The sequence below is a fragment of the Anolis carolinensis genome, chromosome 6, assembly GCF_035594765.1.
Source record: "Anolis carolinensis isolate JA03-04 chromosome 6, rAnoCar3.1.pri, whole genome shotgun sequence".
NCBI classification, from domain to species: domain Eukaryota; kingdom Metazoa; phylum Chordata; class Lepidosauria; order Squamata; family Dactyloidae; genus Anolis; species Anolis carolinensis.
In genome coordinates, this window is record NC_085846.1 from 96,313,253 (window position 1) to 96,336,542 (window position 23,290).

Below are 23,290 nucleotides of genomic sequence, written 5' to 3' on the forward strand. Positions count from 1 at the left end.
AGATAAGAATGCTTAAACTTGCGTCCTGAGTCTAACAATATAACAATATTCAAAGGTCTCTATACATACAAGGATTTAATTGGTGATGCATATAATAAAACAGCCTTTACCTCAACATAATCTGAGGCACAGAATATATTACTATGGATGTGGAAGTCAGTGAAATTAAGGACCACACGATTGCCTTCTGGTTGGGAGATGATCCACTCACAGATCCTTTCATGAGACAGTGACCTGTTGAAATAGGGGGACTGGATGACTCCATCGCCAGACAAGACCCCGCCACACGCTGCCGAGAGAAAGGGAGAATTGGCCGTTAATCAAAAAAGGCATTCAAGTTTCTGCATAAAAATACTACAAAATAAACAGATTAAAGAGATTCATTATTAATTCTTTCCATAATACGTATTCGTGATATAAAGTCACTGGAGAAAATAAGATTGTTTAAACTGATGCATAAATTAGGTCTGCAAAGTCCTTCCTATGAAGAGGAGGCTCCCTCCTACAATGCTGGCTCATAGAAAAGAACTTCTCTCTTATATTCTAGCAGGAGAATAGCGTAGTATTCTCTACCATGTTTTCCCAAAAATAAGACAGTGTCTTATATTAATTTTGGCTCCCAAAGATGTGCTAGGTCTTATTTTCAATCCTGCATGCTATGGTGTTCTGTTTGACGGATGCTGGGCATGCTTCCAAACAAAAACTTTGCTAGGTCTTACTTTTTGGGAAGGCCTTATATTTAGCAATTAAGCAAAACTTCTACTAGGTCTTATTTTTCGAGGATGTCTTATTTTCAGGGAAACAGGGTAGTATTGAGAAGACAATGCAGGAACCAACAGACGACGACTAGCCTGCTGAGGAAACTCAATAAAATAGAAGTAGAGCGCTCTCCCCAACATTTCACAGATAAAATCTGAGACATCTATAGCCAAGTAACGTTACAGTGTGGCTAAAATGACGAAAATTTATAATGCAAAGAAAACATGATCTAGGAGAACCTGCAGCAGTTTGCTTTTGGGACATTTTAAAAACAGCTATAAAATGGAATGGCACAGGTTTGATCAGGACTGTACCTGGCAAAACCAGACAGTAGAGAGTATGTGTTTCCACCTCCTTTTCTCCTCTCCCCACTGATTTTTTTTTAAAAAAAATTACAGAATACAGAGTGCACTGATAGCCATCACCTTGGAGAGCTTCAAAAATTTATAAGAAAAATCTGTTGCTTCCCAAGAAGGAAAGCAGGGCATTAAGTAGGTAGCACTTTCTCTTACCAACGTCATAAACAGCCCTGAAACTTGCTCTCTGGGAAGAGGTATCAGACTTGAACTTGATCCAGAGGCTGTTGCTATTAGATGCAACAGTGAAAGGAAGTGTGCTGTTACAGAACTTGCCAATTAAGGGAGACATTTCAGAGGCACCGTCTCGGACCTAAGGTGCAGAAGACAATGAGAACATATGATTTTTACACCAAACTACAGTTGAATGCTTGCGAATATTATGCCTTCTGATATGAATGCTGAATCATAGCCCAGAGATAATATAGGAAAACTTTTTTTAAGCATGAGAGCTGCATTCATTTGTAGTTCAACTTTTGGGAATGTCCAAGAATGCCTAAGTATTCTAAAGGCATCAGATCCTGTCTAATCTATGAAATTTAGAAGTGTCTGCCCTGGTTAGTACTTGGATGGGTGTCATCCAAGGAAAATTAGGGGAGGTAGACTATATGTCAGAAAAATGGACTGGCAAAACCACCTCTCAGTTTTCCTTGCCTGACAAAACCTTATGAAATTCACAGAGTTCCATAACTCGATAGGCATCTAAGTCAGACCATTAATCAAAACCAGCAGATAAATAGAATCAAACTAGAGTGGTGAATGTGCCATTGAAGGAATATAGATATATCAAAGCAACTTATACTTTCTGGATCTGACCCACTGAGAACAAGGTAAAGATCTTACTGAATGAACCCAAATTGGTTCTGCTCAATGCAAATAGTTTTGTTCCTCTTGCAACTGTGAATTTCACTGCAGGCTTGCCAGCAATTAGGAAGTTATGAGCACCAAATAAATAAAAGCTGTCTGTTTTCATTACACATTGGGCTTTCTCTCTGAATCTGGAAATTAATTAAACTTTGTTCCAGCCAAAGGAAGGAACCAAGCAGTAGAGATGTATGTTATTTCAGTAACAGGCCTTCTGTAACTAAGACTGGAGACACGGTTCAGTTTATATTAAAGATATTTTACAGGAACCTTTTACTGTCTTTCTTGAAAAGGAAAGTTTCAAACTAAATAAAGACATGTGAATCACATGGCCAAAATACAAAGTCTTTCAGACCACAACCTTCTTGCATGTGCTGCACCTGCCCTCTAAACTATTCACTCTTCCCGGTTGAGTAGGGAGGTCTGAAGGCTTCTGCTTTGTTCTTATAGATGACAGACTTTTATAATCCTCAATCCAATTAAGAGTCCTGAATTATTAGATTTCCCAACTAGACAGTTTTATCCTTAAGTTTGAGCCAATGCAAGAAGCAACTTCTCAGTCAACACAGGGAAATTGGTGACACCAGGCATAGAGATGATATTCAATGCCCAATCCAACTTAGTCTCATCAGGCATGGTTAAAGGATGGAATTAATATCTTGTCAAAACGTTACCAGATAAGAAGATGGTTTTTTGAAAAATCACCTCAATGTAATTCCAAGGACAACCAGGACGGCCTTCCAGCTCCAGGTGGGTAAAATTGAGATATATTTTTTCAGCAGAAGGTTGCTGGATGATGTAGATGCACTGTCTGTTGCTAAGGTAAGAGTTTGGCCAGTAGGGAGACATGATAACCCCGGTACTTTCTGTATAGTTTCCTCCACAGTTGGGATCCACTACATGAATGGGAAAAAGAAATGGTTACTCAAGTGTGTCAAGTGGTACGTGTGACATGAAGTACAGTGGTTCGCTTCATAAAGGGCTATGATTTAGGGATCTTTGCTTATTTCATTCTGACATACAAGAATGAGTGGTTTCAACAGTTTTCTCCCCACTGTATGAGAATGGATTTTTGCACAATTTTGATTACTACTGACATTTTGAGAAATTAAAAAAATAATAATTTGCACAGCAAAATATGCACAAAAAGTAATTGGTCACATTTTTGGGGAGGGAACAACTTATTTTGTGCATAGTTTCTTGAATAGAGTTGCTTACATTTATTTATTTATTTATTGTTTATTCGTTGCATTTGAATGCTGCTTTTCCTCCCAGAGTGGAGGCTTACATATCAGCTTACATATATGAGTACATGACACTTGTTACATGTGATAAAAGTTTTGACCACAAAACATACTTTTTTCACACACAAAAATAAAAAAAAAGTTTTTGGGGAAATGCCTAAAACACAAAGTGTTATTGAATATTTTACATTTCATAGTGAAGTGTTTTGATGTGTTCATATCTTTCCTTTCTAAGAGCTGCAGCCTCAAAGGGGCTCGGAGATGTTCCTTTTCGGGCTGCAGCTCCTAGAAATCTCCAGGCATCACAACAATCATTCAAAAAAGCAAATTTTCTAAGCTCTGAACTCTAGATGTATCATGCATGCACAAACATACTCACTAGGAGAAGTTGTGTATGTAATATGGAAGCCCCTATCAGTACCAAACCCATCAGAGTGGAAGTGAACCCAGGCATATGGGCCAGTGGTTTGAAGCGGAGGAGGCAACCTGGTGCTGCAGTATCTTCCAAGAAGTTGATCTTCAGGGAGAAGGCCATCTCGAATCTAAATGAAAGTTTCAATCCACATATTTATATGAAATTTCTCATGCACCCCATTTGTAAGTATATAAAATATGCTTGTATCTATACGTTTTAAGCAGTTGTATGGATGAGGCCCTGGGGCGCAGCGGGTTAAACCACTAAGCTGCAGATCTTGCTGACCAGAAGGTCGGTGGTGTGAATCTGTGAGACAGGATGAGCTCCCATTATTAGCCTGAGCTTCTGCCAACCTAGCAGTTCGAAAATATTCAAGTGTGAGTAGATCAATAGGTACCGCTCCGGTGGGAAGGTACAGTAGAGTCTCACTTATCCAAGCTAAACGGGCTGGCAAAAGCTTGGATAAGCGAATATCTTGGATAATAAGGAAGGATTGAGGAAAAGCCTATTAAACACCAAATTAGGTTATGATTTTACAAATTTAGCACCAAAACATCATGTTATACAACAAATTTGACAGAAAAAATAGTTCAATACACAGTAATGTTATGTTGTAATTACTGTATTTACGAATTTAGCACCAAAATATCATAATATGTTGAAAACATTGACTACAAAAATGGCTGACTCTATTGTAATAGCATTCCATGTAGTCATGCCAGCCACATGATCTTGGAGGCATCTACAGACAATGCCGGCTCTTCGGCTTAGAAATGGAGATGAGCACCACCCCACAGAGTCAGACACGACTAGGTAATGTCAAGGGAAACCCTTTACCTTTACCTTTGAACTTTTGATTTTTTTACAACTGTTGATGTTTGCTTCTCTTTTTATGTTTGTATATTTGTGGATTTAAAATTGTATTGAAATGCTTTTAATGCAAGCTGCTTTGAGTCTCCTTTGTGGAGAGAAAAGGTGGGATACAAATAATAATAATAATAATAATAATAATAATAATAATAATAATAATAATAATAGCAAATGCCATACTTTTTTACTTGGCTTTTTTATTTCTGCAATGTTTTAAATCATTTATTTACAACATGTATACCCTGCCCTTCTCACCCGAATTCCTACAATTTGCCTACATCAGCTTCTTAATGCTGCTATACAGCTAGTATTTTATTTGCTACCTACACTGTTAGTGCCTTAAAAAATGGAAGGAGCATTGATACTACACACATATACTCAAGGACAGAGATTTTTTGTAAAAGTATGTTTTTACCATTCAGAAAAGGATAGGATACATAGGATTAATGTGGACGTGGGGAGAAGGAGATTGTTGTTTCTTTTTAACTCTTGGTGGATTTTGTGCACACAGTAAGATCCTTTATCTGTGGGGGATACATTCTTGAATTTCCTGTGTGAACTGAATGCAAGTAAACCCTACTGAATAAGGGGTGGCAAAATTAAGGGGTGTGGGGTGGGAGCGGGCTTGTTGTTAGGGTTTTTTTGTGCTTTTAAATAGTTGCTTGTAATTCAATTATATGGGTAATATATAGTTGTTTAATTTGAGTAGTTTTATATATCTACAAAGTTTATTTGTATGCTTTATTTTGTATACTTCTTCAATAAAAAGTTAGGCTACACTATATGTATATAGATGTGTGATTTGAAAGTTAAATCTTCTGTAACCATTTGTGTTATGCAAACCTACAAAAAGAAACTTTTAGATGCCATGGTAACAGCTTTCTTTTTCAAACAGATTTTACCTCCAGATAGTCGTGGCTACAGTTATCATGATGTTCAAGGCTCAATGTACCAAAGGCAAATGTGATGAACAGACCGGGATTAGTTGAGAGGACCCAGTAGCAATCTCTATTGGGAGGATAGTTGCCAGGATAACCAGGTGAGTTAATTGATCCATAAGGGTCAGTCAATTCATCACCACACTCTAAAGAGAGAGAGAAAAAGACTCTACTTGACTAATTTACTTTTTCACCAAAGATCAATTATAAGGATATTGATGGACCTTTAGGATCCTTGTTCCTGGGACATGTAAGTTTCCAGGGTACTAAAAATCCTTGGTAAGTGCCTAATTCACCTGGAAAATGGTGTGCTTCGGGATTGTTTTTTTCTTGTTTCTCTGTGCCTTCAAGATAATTCTGACTTAGGACAACCCTAAGATATGTCTGACTTAGGAGCCTAAGATGGAAAAGGTGTAATCTGTCTCCCAGAGGAAGTATGGGAAGAAGAAAAACCCTGGTTGTTGTTACTGTGCTGTAGTTCAAACAAAATGACTGTTTATTTCAAGAAGCCCATGACTTCTACTTGTTGCATAGCTAAATGTAATCTAATAACCTTTCTTATATGTGGAATTCCTTTACAACTCTGTGATGTATAGATATACCCAAAGTGTATGTACTTTGCTCCAAGACATTCTGATAAAGATCAGGGACAAGATGGCACATCATTTCATTCCATGTACAAAAGGTGACTAGATTAAGCAGCTGAAAGGCAATAAGCAATGTTCTCTATTATCTTTGACAGCACCAGCCTAGATTTGGAAGCAAAAGAAAAGTCATATGACATGCATACATTTATACACCTCAGGATCTGCTGCCTGAACTTGTCTCATCGATCACACTGGCTAATAAGAGGGAGGTAGAGAACCACCTTGCCTCTCATGTACATTGAATCTTACCAGGCTGCTGAGACTCCCAGTGAACTGTAAACCCTCTTCCATTAGTCAAACGGTCAGAATGGAATGAAAAATATAAAGAGTTGTGACTACTAAAGAGCTCTTGTGGGTGAGATGATCCACAATATTTCCCCAGCAGGTTTGCTGAAGTTGACTCGCCATCATGAATCTGGAGAAAATCAAATCTGCAGTTGACACTTTCCCCCAGTCGGAAGAATGGGAAAGTGATATGCAAGATCTAAGGGGAAAAGAACAGATTCATTTAATTTGCATGTTTTCATTCCCATGAGATGAGAAAATCTCATCTCAAGGATGATTAGATGTTGTTTATACAGTCCAGCTCTGCAGATTAGATAAGACACCTGTCCACACAAGTGCATGTTTGCCAGAAAAAATGCAGAGATGTCTCTATAATTTCCTTAGAAGCTCCACAGCAGACTGAAGGATTAGCTAATGCTGAAGTTCAAGGAAAGGGGAAGGAGATACAGCAAGATTCCCCATCAAAGCCAGAAGCTGAACAGTAGAATCTCACTGCAGACAGTCTTTATTATTTCAGCAAACTGATAGATCTCTGGGGTTTCCCATTAACCCATTTCAATATCCTGAAGGACAAAAGATAAATTGCAGCCCAGCAGATGTTGGAATAAAAGCTCCAGTCAACAAAGACAAATGTTGAATTTATGATCCAAAATTATCTAGAGGACTGTATATTGCCCATTCACTATGTTAGGGAGCATTCACCTTAGAGACCTGTATTCAAAGTTTTCCTCCCACAAATATAGGTCACAGTGATCTCTTACAGGTTTTTTATAGTTAAATAAATGTGCCTGACTAAAAATGTGTCCAATTGAAAAATACATTAAAATATTTTAGTCAAAGGAGGAAATGTATGTAAAATGCCTACACTGAGAAAAATGTCTTTAAAATTTACACATTAGAAATCAGGCAGTACAACATATACATGAACCAATGTAAGAAGTGAAAGAAAAGCTCTCATAATGGGATACAGATGGGTTGGGATGAGAATACTAATGGGGAGGATTCTGGGGAACATGGTGAAAATAAAACTGGCAAGATGCTCTTATCTCTGGTTCAATCCAATTAGTTCATATATTTGCTTCTCCTTTATCCTAGTCTAGGGTTGATTATCTGCCCAATTAATTCACATTTCTATAGCTGTCAGCTGAATTGATATAATATCAAAGGTTAGGCAGCAAAACAGCCCAACACCATCAAAGCATAAGCCAGAATGTTAACCTGTTCTTCTACTGATGCAGCACCTCTGTCTGCCTTGCATATTTGTGTGCTTACAAACACACTTTCTTTCCAATAGTTACCTTGTTATAATCAGTCCGAATAACCCAATTACAGTTGACCTCTTGGCTAGATTGCTCTGTGCTTGGGTTGTTAGGGTAGCTGAACGATCCAGAGAGGCCTGAAAGTGAATCTCCACAGGCTGCAAGTGAGGAAGAGACGAGATGTGTTAATTCTGGCCATATCTTGATGGCCATAAAGAGCCTGGGACAATATACAATTGAGCATTCACATTTGTGGATTTTGCACTCTCAGTTTTGATTATTCATGAACTTGTGCCGATGCCCCTGCTGTCCAAAGTTGGGGTTGCCATGTGAACATGGATAGTAGCCACATCCAGGCATGCCATATCTTTCTGTTTTACCCAGTATCCCCTTTCTTTTCTTTGTTTATTTATTTATTTATTTACAGTATTTATATTCCACTCTTCTCATCCCGAAGGGGACTCAGGGTGGATCACAATGTACACATACAAGGCAAACATTCAATGCCATATGAACATAGAGACAGAGACAGAGACGAAGACACAGAGGCAATTTAACCTTCTCCAGCTTCCAGCTTCCTGAGGGTATGCTCGATTCCGGCCACAGGGGGAGCAGCTGCTTCATAATCCACTGTGATGCCGACTTCCTCATTCCAAACGCTGCTGGACATTTTTATGGTGTCGTAAATTAGTTAAATTAGCCTCCCCACATATAAGTGGCCTCTATATTTCCTACTTGATAGATGCAACTATCTTTCAGGTTGCTTGGGTCAACAACGAGCAGGGCTATTTTTTATTTTAATGGTCGGGTGCTCACTCCGACACAGGCTGGCCTCAAACTCATGACCTCTTGGTCATACCACATGTAGGAAGAGGAGAAAGACCAAATCCCACATGACAGTTCACTAACCTTGAAAAAAAATGAATTTCAAAAAATGCTACTTTTTAAACCTATGAGAACATCTCTTAATGAATCTCTATATCCTCCAGTTAACCTCCACTTGAAGTGGACCACAGAATTCGGCTGGAAGACCTACAAATGCCTAGAGAGAATCTCAAAGTCCTTCTGTACAACTCCATGGTCAGCTTCCTAGAGAACATATCAATCAAGTCTGTGAATGCTCAAATCTGCATCCTGCTGCTAGACCCTTGGATGTCTTATGTTGTGCTATTCCTTTACCTTGTTGGGATGTCTGGCACTGGGGGCCAGTCCATGAGTTTGTACATTCGCAGGAATATCCATTCACCCCATCAGTACAGGTTCCTCCATGCTGACAAGGATTGCTGGCACAATCGTCAATGTTTTCTGTGCAGTTGGCCCCAGTCCAGCCAGGATCACACACACAGTTGTGACCAGAGATTGTAACCTGAAGATATTCACCCAGACAGAGCAAAGCATCAGTATACGTACATCAACTAGCACCATAAACTAGCATGTGATGCTGAGTTGCCAGGCTGATGATGCCAGCCTTCAAATTAAACAGAGTGAAGCAATTGCCTCAAGCAGCAGGTTTTGGATGCAATGAAAAGCCAATAATTCATTAGTTGTTTCCCATTGTTATATTTTTATCACAAGCCAGGTGGAGAGACTTATATAGGTTTTATGTTTCAGGGCCAAAAAAAATAGTTTTATTGGTCTTTGTGCTAAGTGCCTGAATTTCAGGATGAATGAGGGACATTTTGCTCTGGCTCAGATAATAAAATGTGTTGTGACACCTCTGTTCTTGTTCATAGTTCATGGACTTCCTGTTTTAACTAAGATTTGTCTTGTGAAATATTAATGCAAATGAACTCGATACACAATGTTCAGTGGCTTGGCGAGAGCCTCACTGACTTTCAGTTAATGGTAATGCATGCAAATTGAATTTTATGAATTTGAGACTCCAAAAGAGGACAGCTGTCAGGAAAAGGGGCTGCAATTCTGTGCACACTTCCTGTTAGGTAAAGCCAACTGAACACGGTAGGATGTATGTTGAGTAAACATAGACAGGATTGCATCATTAAGCTGTTTGTTTGGTTGCATGTTGCACGTCGCTTCTGGTTGTGAGAGAATCAGCCGTCTACAAAGTCATTGCCCAGGGGACGCCTGGATGTGTCACAATCCTGAGGGGAGGCTTCTCTTAAGTCACGACATGCAAGTGAGGAGAAGAGCAAACCATAGACCACCTAATACAATGCAGTCTGAGCCCTGTCACGTGCACAATGGAGGACCTTCTCATAGCAACACCAGAGGCACTCCATGTGGCCAGCTATTGGTCAAAGGATATTTAGTATAATGCAAAGTTTTTTAAACTTTGTGTCTTCAAATACATTACAACTTGTACCTTTGGTTCTCTTCTGACATGATAAATAAAACCATTAAGCTCATACACATTTGAATATAAATCAACATATAAGGTTATTATAGCAAGTATGTGATGACTGGTTTTACTAAGCATTTTATTAGAAGCTTATGTGAAGCAAAAAAAAAAAATCTTCATTTTAAAGGAAGCCCTAGCATCAAACACTTACAAGGCACTGCCCATTAACACAAGGGTTTTGGGTTTGGCATATATTACTCAGTGTAACACATCCATTTGGGCCATAGCCGCTCCCAGTATATCCATCTGGGCAGATACAAATCGGTATAAGCCCTGCAAAAAAGTAGAGTCAAGTTAATGATAGTGATTGATGTGACCACAATTTAGCATTCATTGGTTGGAAAGGGCTGGCCCTACCATTAGATAGGGACACTCATCTCAGATGGCTGGTGCGGAGTGTGTTTTCCTCTGAGACTGCTCTGAACCATGCAGTGTGATGCATTCCCTCCTCCCATATTATCCTGTTTCTTTCAGGTGTAGAGAAGGATAGTATCTCATGGTCCATGTGAAGAAATTATTCTGATAGACCGATAGGTATTATTACATTGAATGGGATGAAGGCACTATTTTGTACTACACCTTAGAGAACAAACTGTCCTAAGTCGCTCCTGATTGTAACTTTGAGTTGTAGTGTTGAAATTAAAGTGTGCTTCTATGGGTGATTGCAATGGTGTTTTATACACAGCCCCATGCAGCAAAATGTCTGGAGGCAATCCTCACTTTATTCCATTGTAAAGCAAATTGTTGCGGTTATTTGTTTTCAGGAACAGTTATTACCTGGTGTGCTGGTACATGTAGCAAGTGAATGGCAGCCTCCATTGCTGATTGAGCAAATGTTAACTGGGGTGCACATTTTCCCATCACCTTCGTAGCCTGTTTTAAATAAAGCAGTTAAGATTATCAAGCTTTGGGTTCAACATATGACAGGGGCAGGAGGATGAAACGCTTCACAGTCTTGCTACACAGATCTTTTTAGAAAAGATGACAGTAATGAGAGAAGCCGTCCCTTTGCCAGAGGCAAATTCTTTTCCAGCTTTTTTCTTCCTAAGAAGTTTGGCTTGGACTGCGCTGATATCAGCACAAACCATCTCATATAATAATCTAGTGTATAACTCAGCATGAATGACGGCGATCAGAACCAAGTCTTATGACCTTGACTGTATCAACTGCTCCACTTTGTTCTTCTTTTTCTGGATCTCAGCCACATAAGAACTCAAGATACAATACTGCTGTAGAAGCATGGAAAAGTTCCCTTTAAAAAATTGATAAGCACACCCACAATCCTTCAACCAACAGCGAAGTGTAGAAATAAAACTATGTAGTGGGAGTGTGGGAATAACTATTCACTGATAAGGAAGATAAACTGCTGGGAATAAGTATCCTCTGGCAAGAAAGATAAAATGATGGTAAGCTGCTTCAGAAATGAAATATGCATTTTTCTTTTTTTAAAAATTGGTAATTTCTATGACTTATGCAAAAAAGAAATCAAATTTTAAGATTGAGCAATCATACTGACTCTGAGTGAAGAAGCTACTGTGGAAAATGGCACTCAAAGGAGACCTTGGAGAGCTGCATCTCCTGCAAATAAATTCCCGCAAATGCCCCCAAACATCCAATACAAAAGCAAAGGGGGAATTTAAGCTTTAGCCCCAAGAGAGTTGTTTTTAACAGCAGAAGTAAGGTAAAGGTAAAGGTTTTTCCCTGACATTAAGTCTAGTCATGTCCGACTCTGGGGGTTGGTGCTCATCTCCATTTCTAAGCCAAAGAGCCGGCGTTGTCCATAGATACCTCCAAGGTCATGTGGCCGGCATGACTGCATGGAGCGCTGTTACCTTCCTGCCGGAGTGGTATCTGTTGATCTATTCACATTTGCATATTTTCGAACTGCTAGGTTGGCAGAAGCTGGGGCTAACAGCCGAAGCTCACCCCACTCCCTGAATTAAAACCACTGACCTCTCAGTTAGCAAGTTCAGCAGCTCATCAGTTTAACCCTCTGCGCCACCAGAGCAGCAGAAAGTGACCCAAAATTGACTTTAGCCACATAGTGAGAAGAAGTGACAAACAAGAAAAGATAATGCTTGGTGAAATGGAAGGCATAGTAGGAAAAAAGGAAGACCACATTCCAGATAGATACCCCAAGTTTGCAAGATATGAGCAGAGGTGTTTAGGATATGGTGATTTAGATGTCTCTCATTCTCAGGTTCACAAGTCAAAGTTGACTTGAAGGCAAGAAGATCTCGGGGAGTCACCAAAGCAATCCTGGATGCTGTATGTGGCCTGCAAGCCACATATTTGTCTCTTAAGGTTTAGGAGATTAATGATAGGCCTGGGGAATATCCTCATTCAGATAAGAACATGTCTGACAATCCCAGTTCCCCTGACCATGACCACACTTGTGGCCCTGGATAGGCAATCATGTTTTATGATCAAGAAACAGTCTCTTGTAATAGCAATGGGATTCATTTAGCATAAAATGTTATGAGTATATATGTGTGCATGTGCATACACATTTGTTTAATTTATATGCCATCTTTTCCCCAGAGATGGCTCACAAAATGAATCAGTTATAACCTGACAACAAGACCCAACACATATCTCCAATGCACTCCTGTTAGTATTGCTGCACTGACAGTTCTCAGTTTTTTATAACAGAAAGGAAGAGTTTATAATATGTTCCTTTGGAAATCATAAGTACAGGTATACATGAACCAATTTTTATTTACTCAAAGACAGTACTCAGCATTTCCATGCTACTATGAGCTATGGCAAGTATAAATAGATGCACTACTAGCCATGAAGGGTTTTCTTCCCCCTTTTCTTTTTGGTCATGTTAATTACTTTGGGGAGTTTGCTTACAATACTGTCATATACAGTGTTTTCAATAGGTACAGAGCCAAATATTTTGGAAAATAAGAAAAAAAGAAGAAGATGCAAGTAACAGAGCAAAAGAGCCCACTGTTTACCTGGAGGGCAGTGATTGCAATAGAAGGATCCCATTGTATTGATGCACTGAACCAGTGGGGCAATTGAGCAACCTCCATTATCACTCTCACATTCATTAATATCTTGACAACTGTAGCCATTTCCTTGCCAACCTGTGGATATGGAGATATACATAGAAAAAGCATTATAGAAAAGGAGATCTTGGGCAGTCACAACAGGGAAGGAGGCTAATTTCTATATGTAAAATAATAATGTTTGTACTTCACCCAGATATATATTTTTATATCCACAAAAACTCAATAAATAAAAAACAGATAGTCTTACTGCTGCAACATTATTTTTCTGTTTTCCGCCCTCTCATTTCCTACAGATACACACACGTTACTTTAAAAGAGAAGCAAATACAGTCATCCCATTACATTTGTGGTTTTGACTTTTGTGGATTTAATTATTCATTGGTTTGGTTTAAAATGTTCTGTCTAATAATACCTAGGTCTTCCAATATGACTCTATGGTCAGCTTCCTCCAGACCTAAAGGTTTCTGGACAGAACAGCTCTCTAGGAATCTCTAGGTCTGCCAATGCAATTCTATAGTGAGCTGATCATTGGGTCATACTAGAAGACCTAGAAATTCTTAGAGAGATGTTCTCTCAGCTTAAAAATAGTTGTTTTTTTTTACCTGTGGCTTTTCATTTTCGTGGAGGTGTTTTGCTAGAGTCAGGGTTGAGGGATGAGTTAGCTGTCAAACAGCGATTATTTTACTTGAAATTCTGATTATACGAAAATAGACATTTCTAAAATATTACTCACCTGCTGGGCAAGGACCACAGGAATAAGAGCCTGGACTATTGAAGCATTGAACAGGAGGATTCAGTGAGCAAGGTGGTTGAGGGAGGCTACATTCATCTATATCTGCATTGCAGGCAAGGCTCCCTGACGGTGACATCCAGCCAGCATCACACAAACAGGTGTACTTTGGCTATCAGATTGAGAACAAGGCAGCCATAAAAACAACTGTGATTGTCTCAAATAAAGCAGCTCTTAATAAAGCACTGGCACCATTACTCATATCAGATAGGCATCAAATCACATCAGTGATTTCCCATATTTGGTATCTGCTGTCATGGCCATGGTTCACCTCTCTCTGTTGGTTTCCACAACCAAAAATGACATTCCAGTCATATGTAAGATCAACTTATACCTCCCAAAAAACTGTTTAGATGCATAAACACACAGAACCATACAGCCTGGAAAACTCACAGCAACCCATAACCACACCATCGGATGATTTTGATGACCCAACATTTGATGACCCAAAATTAAATTTGAGGAAACCTAAGGGTCCAAAAACAATTGGCATTCTTGCATCAGGTTCTGCTAGTGATATATTCCCTTTTTGCATTAAAACTGATATTCAATAAAAACCAGGGCAATGTGACTTATGTATCCTTCCATTTCCCTCATGAGATTGTAGAGTTGGATCCAAAGTTTGAAAAAATAATACTTTGGACTACAACCCCTGGACTCCCCCGCCAGCATGGTCACTTGACATATTATACAGAAAACATGGGGGCTATAATCCAAAGACATGACTTTTCCAAGCTTTGGTTCATTTGCAACTATCTCAAAACTATTTTCATCCATTGAGGCTTTCTGGAATAATTTCAGTTCTTCACTATCCTCTTACATACACAAACACAGAAAGGCTTTTATAAGAATTTCATTTACTTCTGAAGATTGTGATTAAACCTTTTAGTAGGATCATTTTTGTTTTGGCTGCCTTCCAGGGCTATTGGACGGTTTGGTTATTTCAGTTAAGACATGGTTAGATAAATAGAGACAGTTCAGATTTAATGATACAAGAATTTATCACATGAGGCAGACAAATCGCAATTACAGCAGGACAACAGTGACTTTGCCCTGGACGTGTCACATGATTTCACCCCTTTCCCACCACTTTGCTGGTGGGAAACAGCCAGGAAAGCATTTCTTTTACAAACACAAATAATCCATTAATGACCTCCTTCTGTAAAAGAACTGCTTTCCAACTATTTGCTGCTAGGAGAGTAGCAGGAAAGGAACAACGTCATGTGATAAGTCCAAGGCAAAGATGCTGTTGCAATTTGCCTACCTCCTTTGATAAATTCGAAAAAGGGCAGAGCACTTTAAACATCACCTGTTATAAAATGGAAGGATAGCTTGTTCCATGATAAGGTGAAGATTATAAACAGTACAAATTTACAGCTCATCATTCTACAGTTGATATCCATTTCATAATAAATACTAACAGAAATGCTACATTAATGATTTAATGATTGATTTCAATATTTAAATCTTATACCATGAAATCTTAGGGCAGCACACTGGGGTTAATACAATTTAAAATACAATAATTTAAATTGACTGAAAACATATGAATCAAGCTGACAAAATATGGTATACCTGCTAAAATAAATCACAATTACTTAAGCTTTGGGGAACTGATTAAAACAGGGTTGAATTTGCATGATCAGACAAATTATTTTTTAAAATCTACCTGGTTCAATTAAAAATACTATTTCTCTTCTGAACTCATTGGAACAACCCACTCATGATGAGCATGTTGCATTCAGTGAGGCTGACATCACAAATGTATAACAAGCCCACTCAGAGGTAAATTGCAATGGGTCCAATAGTACTTTCTTCTTTATAATTGGACAACTTTCTGATCCTTGGGAAACTTTCTAGGGAGACGGAGTTGCCTATCCCCTACTTTCACTACCAAATTTGTAGCCATCACTTGTTCTTCCAACATCATTGAAACAATGCAGTTACAGGGAAGAAATAACATGCATGGAGTTTGCATCTTTTTTTCCAGCACCCCTGGACTCTTGGAAGCTGAGTGGGAGAAAAGTTGCACCTATTAGAAGCATGTGATGAGTTTCCACCACCACCACCCATGGACCCTAAATTTCCACCCATGCCAGAAACCTTGTGGAGATCATTAAAAAAACTTAGGAAGGCATACATATGGCCTGCTATCCATTGTATTTACTTTGCCTGTATAAGACTATAGCCTCAAGCAGCACTAAGTTGAACCAACCAGGACACTGACCGTATGTTCAGACTCTTCTTGGTTACCTGATTAGGTTGTTCTCTGATTCCATCAACACAAAGCCCATGTTGACAAAGAACAGGTGACCCTCTTTCACAGTCATCAAATTTTGAAGTACAGAAGGGTCCATAGGTTTCCGGTGTACAAATGCAGCTTTAGGAAGAAGAATGGAATAACATTATATTGTTCTTTAATTTATCTGAAGACTGGCCTTGATCTATCCAACATGAATCCCATTCATACAATAAATGTATTCATTCAATCTATTCACCAACGTATAAATGCATATTCATAGATTTGATAACCTGATATATATTCCCATGAGTTCAAGGCATGAAGCTGTTTTGAAAAACAAACTCACAGGAGAATGGGCATTTTAGTCAGTTGTTTATTTACTCATTTATTTGGCATACATCCTGCCTTTCTTCAAGAATTTATAATCGCAGCAGTTCATGGCATGGTCAAAATAAATAAATAGGATCTGGTGCCTGCCTTCTTTTAAATTGGAATTATTTCTGTTTTACAAGCTTTGAGGTTTTTTCCACATGAGCACAAGCCTTGAAAGTTTTCATGCATATTATCGGAGGGTCACACTTAAGTTGGGAACAAGCTCTTGGTCATATTCTCAACTATCAGAATAACTCAAGGTTGAAACAGACAATAACAAAGATGGGAGTACCTAATTTAAGCCTTTCAACTTTCCCTGTCATTCACTGTCACTTAATAAGTGGTGGTTCATGGTCGCATACTATAAAGAGAAACATAAAGATAAACATTCTGCATCAATTTTATACCGGATGTAATATGTGGTTTCCATATCAAGGGTGCTATGAAATTGTGTTTAACTCAACTTTAAGTAAATGATTCAAGGTGTTAAACTATCCAAAATGTTTAATCCTCCAAAACAGGATTAAAACATTGAAAGGCTCATTTAAAGTTTGAGTTTGTCACATCCTTAACATTGAACACTGCTGCTTATGATAACCTACTGCAGGTTGGCATGGGAATCTACATCTGACATGTCTATACCTTTAGATCAGGCATCCTCAAACCATGACCTTCCAGTGGTTGGGCCTCCTACTCCCAGAAATCCTAGCTGGCTTGTTCAATGGCCAGGAATTCTGGGAGTTGGAGGCCCAAACAGCTGGAGGGCCACAGTCTGAGCATGCCTGCTTTATAGATGTGTACATAATGTATTAGGTTATATATCATTTTAGCCTATATATGAGCATTGCCGGATGCATAAGCAGCCTGGCTCCATAGAGCTTTTTAGTAATCCAGGAAATTACTCTCCGTATTGGAATGCAATGATTCTGCTTTTGCATGTTCTGTAGTCAAGATAGTATATCAGAAGTGACTTTTGGGAAATCTAATAGCCATGCTAAATCCTGGATCAGATGTGAAAAACTGCAGAATTTCAAAGTCAAATCTGATTCTCTGGGTTTCCCAAGTGAGCCATCTTATCTTCTCATGACAATATCTTCAGTGTTTCCCAGCATCTGTACAGGCTCCTTCTCTTTTTAGGAAGTTGAAAAAGTCCATCTCCAGTTTAGTTTCTGATAGTAAAGAATTTTACACTAACATTGTCTGGTAATTTTGATCTCAAACCTTTGCATTTGGCCCACTTGTCAATGGCATATAGCTCCACAAAATAGTTCCTTGCTGGCCAACTATCCCAATTTCCCACTTTTTTCAGCTACTTTTAAAATCTCCCTGTTTCTCTCGCCTTCTCCCACTTTTTCCTTTTGCTATAAACTAAGTTCAAAGAACAAAAGTAATTTTAACACAATTAATTCAGCAATGGTGAGAGGAAGGGAAGAAATTTGGCCTTCACGGTAGGCTCAAGCAAAGGCAAGTTGCTACAAGCTCTCATGGTTCATGTTTTCTTCCTCATTAATAACACTTTCCATCTGTAGTGGTTTCCACTACATAACCAAGCTCCAGTAGTGTTTGGCCACATGTAGTTTTCCTCTGTGAAACATCAAAACACACAGCTTGGAAATGGGTCCCCTGACATGTCAAAGATTATGATGTGACTCCACTAAAGAGAGTTTTTAAATTGTGTCAGAAGCGAATTGAGAACATACTGCAAGAGGCTTCTGGTGTGAGAGAATTGGCCGTCTACAAAGACATTGCCCAGGGGATGCCCAGATGTGTCACCATCCTGTGGGAGGGTTCTCTCATGTCCCCACATGGGAAACTGGGACTGACAGATGGGAGCTTACCCCCATCTTGTGGATTCAAACTGCAGGTCTTCAGGTCAGCAGTTCGGCTGGCACAAGGGTTTAACCCATTGCGTCACCGCAGCTCCCTCTCTAAAGAGAGTGACTCTTGAGCATTGGAGAAGCTGACCTCTGAAGGGCAGTAGACAGCACAATTGTTCATACAATGATAGAAAGAAATACTGAGGTTTGGAGAACTCACAAGCCAAAACCAGATAGGGTCCAGCATTTCCAAATTATGTCTATGATTCATCAGCTCCACTCATGGGCTAATCAGTAAGAGATAGGACTTTTTCAGTTGCTACTCTATGGCATTTTCTCCCAACTAGGAATAAAAGCCTGTTTCTACTAATCCTAGCCTGAAAACTGGATTATTCATTTTCCTGAGTGCTCCATGTTCCATTAGCTGGATGACTTAATACATTAAGTGCAAGCTAACTTGGGTTACTGAGCACTGCCTCCAATGAACTAGTACTGATTAACTCAGATTTCAAAGCTTTAATGCTTGACTACCCCCCACTGTAATAAAAGAATGGCTTGCTTTTAAACAGATTGAGAGTTTCAAACAGAAAGACTCATTTCCTGGAAAACGTAATTTGAATTACTCTCTGTAAGCATACAGTTTCTCTTGGCCTCCTACCATTTAGTTTTGGACATATTAAACAAAGCAAAATTACTATGTTCAGACAAAAAAGGATATTTGGTTTGCACTTCAAAAAGTGACCAGGAGACCTGGATGACTAGTCAAGCGGATTTCAGAACACCGGGTCCTTCCTGCCCTGATAGAACTCCTTGAAGAGGAAAAATATGTGATTGTATGTGGTCTGGTTTAACACAGAATTTATTTCTTGCTGCTTTCAAGCTGCCCAGATCAAAGCTGTTGAAAGTAAGATATATAGCAAGACCAGTTAGCCTGGGAAATAAAAGAATGAAGGATTTGCTGGCAAGGAAACTGAAGTGTCCTCATTTAAACAAAATACTTTGAAATATAACAGGACACTTTTTCATTCATTCCAGTCAGAAAGCAGAGAAAATGTTTTCTTGACCAGAACATTGTATGATTCAACAGGTCTACTGCTTCCTATATCTGCTAGAACTATGAAAAGCAGTATTAAAAGCTGGATGATTTCTCTTGGTTTACGGTTTTTAGCAGTTCGGGCCTGAATTATGTTACAATTTTTAGTACATGTAAAATTTGAATATAAAAATTCATATAAACAAAGCTTTGGAAAAATATGTTTAAAATAATGCATATGTTGGTATGATTTTGAAAATTATGTATTGATGCAAATTGAGATTATGGTCTTATGAGTGAGCACCCATAGCTCAGAAATGATGGACCCTTCCCTCTCTATGAAGTAGTATTCATTTCATATGATTCTATCAGGTAATACGTTTCATGTTATAAAAAGCTGCATTATATTGGGCAGGGCCGGCCGGAGATAATTTTTAATGGGAAGCGGGGGTGCTGAAAAGCGCCCCCGCCACCGGCCCCGCCTCCCGCGCCCTGGCCCCGCCTCCCACGCTGCGTGGGAGGCGGGGCCATGGCGATTAGTGAGGGGGCGGGGCCACAGTTGGCCCCGCCCCCGCCCAGCGTGCCCTGGCCCCGCCTCCCACGCTGCGTGGGAGGCGGGGCCAGGGCACGCTGGGCGGGGGGGCGGGGCCAGAGTTGGCCCCGCCTCCCACGCTACTCCCACTCGCCCGTCTGGCCTTCCTAGCAGGCCAGAAAGCAGCGGAGGTCCCTCCAGGCCGCGATCGCGGCCTGGAGGGACCTCCGCTGCTTTCTGGCCTGGTAGGAAAGGCCAGACGGGCGAGCGGGAGTAGCGGAGGCGGAGCCAGCTCTGACGCCGCTCCCCCCCCGCCCAGCGTGCCTTGGCCCCGCCTCCCACGCTGCGTGGGAGGCAGGGCCAAGGCACGCTGGGCGGGGGGGGAGCGGCGTCAGAGCTGGCTCCGCCTCCCACGCTACTCCCGCTCGCCCGTCTGGCCTTCCTAGAAGGCCAGAAAGCAGCGGAGGTCCCTCCAGGCCGCGATTGCGGCCTGGAGGGACCTCCGCTGCTTTCTGGCCTGGTAGGAAAGGCCAGACGGGCGAGCGGGAGTAGCGGAGGCGGAGCCAGCTCTGACGCCGCTCCCCCCCCGCCCAGCGTGCCTTGGCCCCGCCTCCCGAGGCAGGGCCAAGGCACACTGGGCGGGGGGGAGCGGCGTCAGAGCTGGCTCCGCCTCCGCTACTCCCGCTCGCCCGTCTGGCCTTTCCTACCAGGCCAGAAAGCAGCGGAGGTCCCTCCAGGCCGCAATCGCGGCCTGGAGGGACCTCCGCTGCTTTCTGGCCTTCTAGGAAGGCCAGACGGGCGAGCGGGAGTAGCGTGGGAGGCGGAGCCAGCTCTGACGCCGCTCCCCCCCCGCCCAGCGTGCCTTGGCCCTGCCTCCCACGCAGCGTGGGAGGCGGGGCCAAGGCACGCTGGGCGGGGGGGGGAGCGGCGTCAGAGCTGGCCCCGCCTCCCACGCTACTCCCGCTCGCCCGTCTGGCCTTTTCAAGCAGGCCAGACGGGCCAGGGCGCACTGGGAGGGAGGCGGGGCACCGTCAGGGCGGTGCCCCGCCTCCCGCCCAGCCTGACGGCGCCCCCCCGGGCCTGCGCCCGAGGCGGCGGCGTCAGCTGCCGCATGAGTGGGGCCGGCCCTGATATTGGGATAGATATTATATCCCATTATATTGGGATGGAAGATCTTGTTCAATTTCCAGCATCAACCAACACAACCAATCAAATATTTCAGTGTCTAGCAACAGGAAGAGTTGGGAAGCCAGTAACAGAAACAAGGAAGGGCTGCAAAATATTTTAAAAATATATCAGTTCAAGACACTTGTTTCAAATATAAAGGAGAACATTGTCCTATCATTAGTATTAATTAAACTAATTCATTTGGCCACTACACATAGACTGGAGGGCTGCAAACAGCAAGATGTCTTGGGCCATCCCTATAGATGTCCCAGCACAAAAGTATGGCTCGCTATAGTCATTGGTTTCCAGTATCTAATAACCAGAACTTGGAAGTTTCCATTTATTGGCTTCATTTATTGGCTATAGATTCATAGGACCTTAGATTTATAGAATTATACTGTTGGAAGTGACTGTACTTCCATCCTCCATCTAGATCTCCAAAAAGGAGAGCACACCTGCTCAAGACAATACATTCCACTCTTTCAATCAAGAGGTTTTCCCTAATAATTAGGTAGAATCCTTTTTGTTGCCATTTGAATCCATTGGTTCGTGTTCTGGCCTCTGGAGCATAGGCTTAGATAGCCTATGGGCCTTTCCACATAGCCATATAACCCAGAATATCAAGTCAGATAATCCACAATATTTGCTTTGAACTGCATTGTCTAAGTCCACACTGCCATATAATCCAGTTCAATGTGGATATTATATAGCTGTGTGGAAGGGGCCTATGAGGCTACCTCCAGTTTTAACTGAGATGCTGCACTGGATTATAATAGCCCTTAATTTTTCACTCTGACAAGCACATGTCCAGACATAAGCATTTGCCCGCTGTGGAGAGAAGGGCAGTGTTTTACAGCAATGTTTTACAGTTGAATGCACAGCAACAGGCATCCTCCATGGCCTCCTAGCAATCTTCCAAAGAAAGGTGAAAGTTTAGCTTTTGCACAATCATTAGAAGACTCTGACTTTTACAATGACTCAAAATGTGGATTACATAGGTCTAAGTTGGAATTGGTCTGTGTTGCTCACTAACCGAATGCCAGCCTCCATCTCTCTACAAGTCTAACTCCCTTATGATTACTTTTTAAAACTCTCAGGAAAGTAGAGTTTCAGGAAAGTGTTCCCAAACAAGATCAATACCAAGTAAACATTTGCAGAGAGAATGAATATTTTGTCATTGTGGTTATTATTATTATTTTGAGGCCAAAACCAAAATGCTTTGTAGAGAATTCTGGCATGTGGCTCTATCTCACTAGGAAAGCAGTGTCTGGAAATCTGGTTTTCACCAGCTAGCCATTTTTAATAAAACAAGGGGTTTTTAAACAAGATCTCTTACAGACTTAACTTAGAGCCAAGAGGTTTATCTAAAAATGAAGCAGTTAAACATTTCTCAATGAAACGTAGCTGGGATGAGAAGAAAAGGTATCTGCACATTTTCAAACTCAATGCTGATACTCATATGCCTTAATTTACAAATATTCCCACTTTTTGAAGAGTGCTGGTGCTTCACCGAACTACAAATCCCAGAATTCAACAGCATCGAGCCATGGCTCCAAGTGCATTTGGGTGGGTTTCTATCACTGTCAGGAAGACCTGGAAGATTTACCTAGGGAGGCAGTTCTTGATGGCAAAATCTAGCTATCCTTTCTATTTCCCATGTTGTTGTTGTTTATTCGTTCAGACGCTTCCAACTATTTGTGGCCTCATGGACCAGCCTACGCGAGAGCTCCCTGTCCTACGCGAGAGCCTACGCCACCCCCAGTTCCTTCAAGGTCAAGCCAGTCTCTTCAAGGATACCATCCATCCATCTTACCCTTGCTCGGCCCCTCTTCCTTTTTCCTTCCATTTTCCCCAGCATCATTCTCTTCTTCAAGCTTTCCTGTCTTCTCATTATGTGGCCAAAGTACTTTATCTTTGCCTCTAATATCCATCCCTTCAGTGAGCAGTTGGGCATTATTTCCTGGAGGATGGACTGGTTGGATCTTCTTGTGGTCCAAGGCACTCTCAGAATTTTCCCCCAACACCACAGTTCAAAAGCGTCTATCTTCCTTTGCTCAGCCTTCCTTATGGTCCAGCTCTCGCATCCATAGGTTGCTATGGGGAATACCATTGCTTTAACTATGCGGACCTTCATTGACAGTGTGATATCTCTACTCTTCACTATTTTATCTAGGTTGGTCATTGCTCTCCTGCCAAGAAGTAAAGGTCTTCTGATTTCCTGGCTGCAGCCTGTGTCTGCAGTGATCTTTGTGCCTAGAAATACAAAGTCTGTCACTGCCTCCACCTTTTCTCCCCCTATTTGCAAGTTATAAATCAGTCTG

The 23,290-nt window shown here is 41.0% G+C and overlaps 1 protein-coding gene across 3 annotated transcripts in view; it reads right to left on the bottom strand.

Moving 5' to 3' along the window:
- cubn (cubilin) overlaps window positions 1–23,290 on the bottom strand; it is a 158,304-nt gene that overhangs the window by 122,650 nt on the left and 12,364 nt on the right. For all 3 annotated transcript variants that reach the window (XR_010007166.1, XM_008112472.3, XM_062984072.1), the window contains exons 7-19: window positions 16,060–16,186; window positions 13,750–13,918; window positions 12,960–13,091; window positions 10,774–10,869; window positions 10,148–10,269; window positions 8,817–9,003; window positions 7,677–7,795; window positions 6,343–6,577; window positions 5,411–5,592; window positions 3,603–3,765; window positions 2,685–2,875; window positions 1,272–1,428; window positions 111–289 (exon numbers count right to left, since the gene is read on the bottom strand). Coding sequence is in view for 2 of the 3 variants with exons in the window: in XM_008112472.3 (XP_008110679.2) it covers window positions 111–289; window positions 1,272–1,428; window positions 2,685–2,875; window positions 3,603–3,765; window positions 5,411–5,592; window positions 6,343–6,577; window positions 7,677–7,795; window positions 8,817–9,003; window positions 10,148–10,269; window positions 10,774–10,869; window positions 12,960–13,091; window positions 13,750–13,918; window positions 16,060–16,186 (2,059 nt within the window). In the remaining variant the exon portion in view is untranslated. The remainder of the gene's footprint in view (window positions 1–110; window positions 290–1,271; window positions 1,429–2,684; window positions 2,876–3,602; window positions 3,766–5,410; window positions 5,593–6,342; window positions 6,578–7,676; window positions 7,796–8,816; window positions 9,004–10,147; window positions 10,270–10,773; window positions 10,870–12,959; window positions 13,092–13,749; window positions 13,919–16,059; window positions 16,187–23,290) is intronic.